Genomic DNA, 8,205 nt, shown 5'->3' on the forward strand with positions numbered 1-8,205 from the left:
TCAGAGCCATGGACCAAACTGAGCTAGGGGCACAGTCTCTCCTTGCTGTGTATTACGAGCATTCAAGCAACCTTTGCCTTTGTGACTAAGAATACCACACTGAAAGCAAAAGTTTTGCAGCCTCTCGTATTTGAATGAGATCCAGTGTTGCTTGTCATCCAGCCTTAGCCATTTCCCTCGAAGTAGAGGTCTGTTAAGGTCCACAACCACCCTAACTCTTAGGCATCTGCCCCATGCACGTCCATCTGCCTCTGCTTCTACTCTTATAACCGGGCCTATAGCTTCTGCAAACTGCTCACTGAAATCTTCTGTCATGACTGAAAGTGGGAGGTTGTGTAACTGTATCCAGAATGGCTCAAAGCAGAACTTCAAACCATCTATGGATTCCTTCTCGTCAACCTCCATCATGGTGAGGAGGTGTCTGTCAAAAAACCATGGGCGTCCACTCAGTACCTTTTCTTTGTCTTCTATCTTCTGAAACTCGATCAAGAAGCATTGATCACCAAGTTCCTTAAACGTCACCCACCCATCCAGCCTCCATATTTGAGACATTGTTATTCTGAATCCTTCGCTATTCACTCCCTTTTCCGTCAAAGCTTTCCCAACAATACAGTACTTCCCGCTTCTTATGTCATCGTGGAGCCTCTTCTGCTGGACATGGAAGCAAGCACTTTCTTCCTTGGAGAGATGAAGCCTTTCCCATCGTGATGCCAGTTCCTCCGCCTCCATCTCGTCTAGCTACCCAACACCTACCCAACACCTACTGTCACAGGAAACCAATCAATTAGTTACTCGTCTGGAGATCAATGGGTATACTTTTCCACTTACATCCCAGTGAGTTTACCCTTGTATTTTTAAATATATAACTGAGAATTCATAGGGAGGGCCCTTGGTAAATGCTGCATCTTCTGCAGATAGTCTAAAAAATGCTGTAAAAGTATAAGAATCCACCTCAGATATTTGACGTGCATTCTCAATGATAGCACGTAGCTTTAGCTCTGATAAGACCAAGAAGCAAGGATGGGAACATGATTTCAAGAAACAAATTATCTTATGGCCAATAGTTGGGACAATATGGATCATCATGTGAAAGCATAATTGAATTTTCAGGAAGAATACCTAAAGATCATATGCCTTTTGATTAAATTGGCAGGCCATGTAAGTTCAACCAGAAAGGATAAGCAGCTCAAACAATTTCCAGGATGAGATTAGGGAAATTCAACAAAAAGCAAAAGCTGGCCGTAAAATAATCAAATATAAAAAAGGGGTACCCCTTCAACCAATATGGAAGCAAGCAATGTCCTGATCCCATGCTTGTCAACATGTACAGGACAAGTCCCCTGTCCTTCTTCATCGTGGAAAGCATGCAGCATAATGGTTGTGATTTCAGCAAAAGAAACTGTGCCCAGGAAGTAGGCCTGGGCCCGGGTCCAAGGATAAGGCCTAGGCATCCAAGAAGAGAAGCAACCGGGCATAGTACACTGACAAAAGGATGAAATGCAGGATAGTCTGACACCAATAATGGCTGACAGTCAGGGACATCCCCTGACCCTGAATCCTGATGCCCAAACTAGTTAGAGAGGTGGACATGCCTGACTGAGACCACGCCACATTAATGGGATGGAGGAGACTATGTCAGGAAGGGGCTCGGCACGCCACGACGTGCCTCCTGGGGTGTCAAAGATAGCCGCATTCAAGTCTAACTGGTTTGTAGTGCAGTAGGTAAGCGGCAGGGACACCCAACCTCATACGGAATGACACACCCACTACCCCCACCATGAGGGCCAACCCAGCTAGGTATAAATAGCCCCCTCCCACAGCCAGGAAAGGGGTTCACACTCTTTAATACTTCAACTCTCATCTTCCTCAATTGCTTGTTTCTCTCTTCCTCTCCTACACTGAAACTAACTTAAGTATTGGAGGTACCACGATCCCCAGGCCCCCCATTCTCCAACTTAACAGGAACCAGGTCCGAGCCCAACAACATGGAGTTGCCCAGGCCATGAAACACGACATCAACAGTGTCGCTGTCTGTGGGATTTTATTTCCTATAGTAGCTTGTCCTTTGCATGCCGACAACAACGCGCTCCCAAGCTTCACGTTGTGAAGAAAAATAATCTGAAGCGATGGAAGCAAGAACCAACGAGCAAATTGAAATGATACGAAAACTGATGGAGGAAGTGATGGCTCTCTCTGCCAGGAAAATGTCTCCCTGTGGAGGGTCAATGGGGAAATGGAGGGAGGCGAGCAGAGCCATCACTCTGAGTCCTGTTGAGCCCCTAAAGTAGCAACAGCTGAAGAAGAGCGACGTACGATGTGCCTCAATCCGGGAGCTCAGGGACAAATATGCTGAGATGGTCAAGCGGGTAGGCACTATGCCCATTGTGGACTTGCTGCTCACCAATGCAAAATTGCCATATAATGCTGAAGTTATTACAGTCCCCCTCCCCCCAAGGTTTAAATTCCTGCAGATTGATGTGTACGACGGATCAAAAGATCCCTTAAAACATTTGGAGACCTTCAACACCCATATGACCCTACACGGTTTCCTAAGAGAGGTCACATTCAGAGCATTCCCTCTCACTCTGAAGGGGACCGCCAAGAGCATGGTTTAGGTCACTACCACCCGAGACTGTCGAGTTGGCCCGACTCTTCCTGATGTAATTCATGGAAAGCTGGAAAATGAGGCAACCAAACGCCTGCCTCTTGACCTTGAAACAATGAGACGACGAAAGTTTGAAGTCGTACCTCTCTCGATTCAACAGGGAGCGCATGACAACAGAAAAACATGATGAAAAGATCACCTTGGCGGCTATGCTAGGGGGGGGGGGGTTCTGACCTCTTTCATGACCGAGATCACTCGGAAGACCCTAACTTTGTTGAGGGAATTCATGGACTGAGTCGACAATTTTATCAATGCTAAAGATACGATTTGGGCATTGACAACCCCCTAGAAGACTGAGTTGGAGAGGGCAGACAAGTAAGCAGCCGGCCAGAGCGGCGGGGGGAGCCGAGAAGGTAACAAGAAGAAGACGCACGAGACCAAACAAACGGAGGAACAACCCACTCTTAGATAGGTCGGACTACGCACTCACTCTAGCATGGTTGTGGAGACCGAAAGAGACTCGAGCTCACTGGGCGAAAGGCGACAAGGCCCAGCCCGCTCTAAGCACTGCACCTACCACAAAAACGACAGCCACCGAACGAAAGATTGCTTCGCGAGAAAATGAAAGATGAAGGACTTGGACACTCTATTAGACCAGCGAGGTGATGAGCGGCGCAGCCAACGACTCGATGATCACACGTGGCCACGGAGAAGTGAAAGTCTAGCAAGGCGAAAGGCTGGAGGGTTGCCCAAAGCGAGCTCACGCTGGAGAAGCCCAATCAGAGGAGACGGTCTAGTGGGTGAAATTCGTACAATAGCAGGAGGGTACGCCGGAGGCAGGACCATCTCCTCGGCAAGGAGGGCCCATGCTAGAAAGGTCAGGTACAAGGAAGTGTTTATCGCCAGCAGAGCAGGCCCGAGCGCTAGGAGCCACTCAAGGAAGACTATCATAACCTTCAGCGAGAAGGATGAGGAGGGCATTTTGCACCCTCGTGACAACGCCTTAGTTGTGATCGTGCAGATTGACAACTACCTAACAAGAAAGGTCGTGATCGACAGCGGCAATTCTGCCGATATCCTATTTTGGACGTTGGCAAACTTGCCTTTGAGGGAAGAGTTAACCGTTTGATACAGGTGATCTATTTTACTTTTGGAAGAGGAGTTGTACTTTGGCAGATTTGATTGATGCAGGTGGTCTACTTTCCTTTTAGAAGAGAATCATTTGCATTGAGTTTGGTTTTAGAAATTCATTTGCAACCAATAACAGCCATAGATGAATCACGAGGAACAAGGGCCCATGTATTGTTAGTATGCAAAGCTTGTAATTCTTCAAGCATCGCTTGAGTCCAACTAGGGTGATTGAGAGCAGAGCGGATGGTTTTCGGTTGTTTGGTAATGGTGGTGATAGCATGGAGGTTGGCATATTTAGGATTGAGTTTGTAAATACTGGCATGAGAGGGAGTAATCATAGTATGGGTAATGGGCGGAGGTGGAGTGGAGGGAGGTGAAGGGCTATTAGGAGTGGAAAGGATAGGAGGGGAGGAGGTGTTTTCGTGGTGGGAATGGTGAAGTTTAAGGGAATATTTAGTTCTGGTATACTGACAAGAGGGGTAGGGGGAGGATGGTTCGAGGGTTGGGTAACCCAAAGGTCAAATAATGACAAAATTGGTTCAGAGGGTGGGGGTAGATGAAGATTCCCAAGATGTTAAGGAAAACTAAATTTATAAAAAGCAACATGACGAGAAATGTAAGTACGACAAGTAGGTCGGTGATAGCATTTGTACCCACGATGCTGATCACTATAGCCTAAAAAGACACAGGGTAAGGTTTTTGGATCAAATTTACTATTTTTGGTTTCCCAAACATAGGGATAACATTTGGAGCCAAAAACACGTAAGGATAGATAATCAGGGAAGGTTCCATAAACAATTGAAAATGGGGATTGTAAATCAAGAGTTTTTATGGGAAGACGATTAATTAAAAAAGTAGCAGTGACAAAGGTTTCTACGCAAAAACGTTTTGGAACATTACTATGAAAGAGCATTGTCATACCAAGTTCACGAATGGTACGGTGATGTCGTTCCATAGCACCATTCTATTCAGGAGTATGGGGACAATAAAACTGGTGAATAATTCCTTGGTTTTTTAAATGAGAGGTAACTGGGTGTTAGCGAATTCACCACCCCCGTCGGTTTGAAATTTCGTTCGACTTTTTTTTTTAAATAATAAAAAGGCTGAGAAAAAATTAGATTTTTTTCGAAGTGAAATGAACCACATAAATTTAGAAAAAGCATCAACCAAGCATGCATAGTAATGAAATCTACCAACAGAAATAACAGGAGCAGGTCCCCACAAGTCACAATAAACTTTATAAAAAATATCATCAGTTAATCTAGAAGAGGGTAAAAAAGGAAATTTGCTCAGTTTGCCTAACTGGCAACTTTCACAAATAGACTGAGCTTTATTGGCGCCAGAAATTTGCATAAATCCTTTAGATTTGAGGACTTGGATAGTAGATGCCTGAGGATGTTCCAAACATTAATGCCACACGTCTTCAGAGGTAGTCTGAAAATGGGTGGAAAAATACGCTTCATAAGGTGCTAATAGGGTGTAAAGATTACCCTTCTGTCATCCGCTCATTAGGACACGATTGGTCTCTCATTCCTTAACCACAAAACCAACACCATAAAATTTACAGTTATATGGATAATCATTAGTAAGTTGTCCAATAGATAACAAATTTTTTGCAAGCGCTGGTACTAAAAGAACATCACGTAACTTAATGCGATTGGTACCATTATTTATGTATGTATCTCCAACATGAGTAATAGCATGTGAACTACCATCGCCAATAATTATACCAAAGTTATTTTCAAAGTAACGGCGTAAATTTTCAAGCATACCTAGATTACGTGTCATGTGGGCAGATGCTCCAGTGTCTACAATCTATTCATTATCAGGAGAAAAATTTTCCGATATCATCGCAGCTAGTGCTTGAGGAATATCATCAGGCTGGAACAAGTGATTAAATCTGCTCCATCACTTAAGAGCAACGTGACTCTTTTTTCCACAGATTTGACATACATTTGGTGGGGCATGGGCCTTAGTGAGGATGGGCCTCTCGGTTGCCTCATAGGTAGAAGAGGGGCTTGATGATGCCCCTGTTCCAGAATTATGACCATATTGGTTTGGTGGATGGAAGCCACGACCACGATGTTGGGAATTTGGACCTCCCAAATTCACCCCCCAGGATCCACCCTTTACTGGAATATAAAGAAAATAGAGAAATAATAACAACACGAGAATTTACGTGGAAAACACAAAAAACATGAGAAAAACCACCAGACCCAGAAAAGAAAATACACTATATGAAAAATTGTTACAATCACACAACTTTTCTCCTCACCCCAAGGACACCCACAAAGTTTCCCTACTAGCAAAACTTTGACTCTCACCTCTTCCCCTTTGTACAATAGGACAACATATGAATTTTACTAGAGTCACAAGTTATTAGCCAAGCTTATAACTTGGTGCACTTAATCAAGGATGTTAACCCTCCTTTTATAGGCCTTGGCCTTGGCTCTTCCCTCATTCCCCACCAATGTGGGATTCAAACCAAGGAGCAAACCAAACAATCTCCACCTTGGGACTTTGGCTGGTCCTATAGCCACGCTCCACCTGGATGAAGATTTTCATAGCTTCTGTTGTCATGCTCCACCATAAAAGCATACCCACTCCAAATAAGCCAATTCCAAGCATTTCACTTTGGTCCATGTCGAAAATAACCTTGCTAAAAATTATGATATAACTTCCACGTTTGGCTTTCTTGGAACTTCATCAGCCATCGACATGAATTTTCACCACACACCCTGCATTAATGCCAAACCAATGTCTGTATGCAAACTTGTGGACCCGCCAACATTAACACATCCTCTATCATGACAACTTTGGGAATTAGCGGCATGTCATGAGGATGTAGATGTCCCTTTTCAAAGACATCGCCTTCCATAGAGAGAGACACAACGTTAGCTTCATTACCAGTATGTTCATTTATTGACTTGGAGCCACTGCTGAACTTACTCCTTGTACTAGCCGTTTCACCAGTCACTAGTATCACTGCTGACTTGGGTTGGTCTGCCCTTCAACGCCTTGTGTAATCCTGATTGAATCAAAACATCCTTGACTTGAACTTGCCACAAGCCAAAATTGATTCTTTCATCAAATTTCTCCACCTTAAATCTGATAGGATTTGAAAGCCTACTTCCTGACATTATTTTGATGAATTTTACCGTAGAATTGAATAGCACTCACTATGGTCCCGCTTAAATTCCAATCTCCTAGATAGAACCTTCTTAGACTGTACGTATCCATACTACCACACTGAAGCTCCACCCCACCAAAAGGACCTAGGCTCTGATACCACTTGTTGGGAATTTGGATCTCTCAAATTCACCTCCCATGATCCACCTTTTGTAGGAATATCAAGCAAAATAGAGAAATAATAACAACACAATAATTTACATGGAAAACTCTCAAAACAAGAGAAAAACCAACAGACCTAGAGAAGAAAATCCACTATGTGAAAAATTGTTACAATCACACAATTTTTCTCCTCACCCGAAGGATACCCACAAAGCTTCCCCACTAGCAAAACTTTGATTCTCACCTCTTTCACTTCTTACAAAAGGACAACAGAAGAATTTTACTAGAGTCACAAGTTACTAGTTAAGCTTATAACTTGGTGCACTTAATCAAGGAGGTTAACCCTACTTTTATAGGCCTTGGCCTTGGCTCTTCCCTCATTCCCCACCAATGCGGGATTGAAACTAAGGAGCAAACCCAACACACGTGAGGAGAAGCCTCTCTGCTGTGAACGCCCACCACCACAATAGTCCCTGGAGGCTAGCGCCCCTATCCGATTTCCATAGAAGGCGAAAGATGTGTTAGAATCATGAAGATTAGTTTGGATTTTATACCCTTGCAGCAGTGGAAGAATCTCAGCATAGGATGGCATGGAAGGTTTGAGCATCGAGGTGGTGAACGGCTCATAGCCAGCACTGAGGCTATTCAATAGAGAAAACACATTCATCTTGCCAGCAATCAGTCGTCCGATTGAAGCCAAGCTATCACACATATTTTTGAAGGTGTGGAGATGATCTGCGAGAGGCATCGTGGGGTCCTTCTTGAGGTAGGTGAATTGTTGTGTGAGGTGAAACTCTCGCTCTTGAGAGTCATGGGCATATGCTGCCTTGAGTGCCACCCAGACATGGTGGGCAGAATCCAAACCCACGACAAGGCCAAGGGCCTCTTTTGAGAGGGTACCAATGATCCACCCTTTTAATAAATGGTCGAATTTTCACCATTGCAGGTAGACTTGTGTTTGTTCTGGTTTTTCCAATCCTGATGCTCCATCAAGGGGGTGTCAAATTCAGGAGGGGCAGAGTCCTCATGTAAGAGGTGATCGACTAAATCCTGGCTCTCAACCAAGGCTAGTAGTTGCTCACGCCAAAGGGTATAGTTGTTGTTGAGTCGTAGGGTAAAAAAGTTCCCCATATTTTGAGTGCAATGGTGGCCATGGAGGAAGACTCTCTTCACTCACA

The 8,205-nt window shown here is 44.3% G+C and overlaps 1 protein-coding gene across 1 annotated transcript; it reads right to left on the bottom strand.

Moving 5' to 3' along the window:
* On the bottom strand, nt 1-729 carry LOC109020013. The gene has a single exon (XM_019002402.1). The coding sequence runs from the start codon at nt 727-729 to the stop codon at nt 1-3; it is 729 nt and encodes a 242-aa protein (XP_018857947.1).
* Nucleotides 730-8,205: the final 7,476 nt, after the last annotated feature.

This window comes from Juglans regia, chromosome 15 (genome assembly GCF_001411555.2).
Source record: "Juglans regia cultivar Chandler chromosome 15, Walnut 2.0, whole genome shotgun sequence".
NCBI classification, from domain to species: Eukaryota; Viridiplantae; Streptophyta; class Magnoliopsida; order Fagales; family Juglandaceae; genus Juglans; species Juglans regia.

Coding starts and splice junctions, on each gene's coding strand:
- LOC109020013 (XM_019002402.1), bottom strand. CDS start 729: ATGGAGGCGGAGGAACTGGCATCACGATGGGAAAGGCTTCATCTCTCC.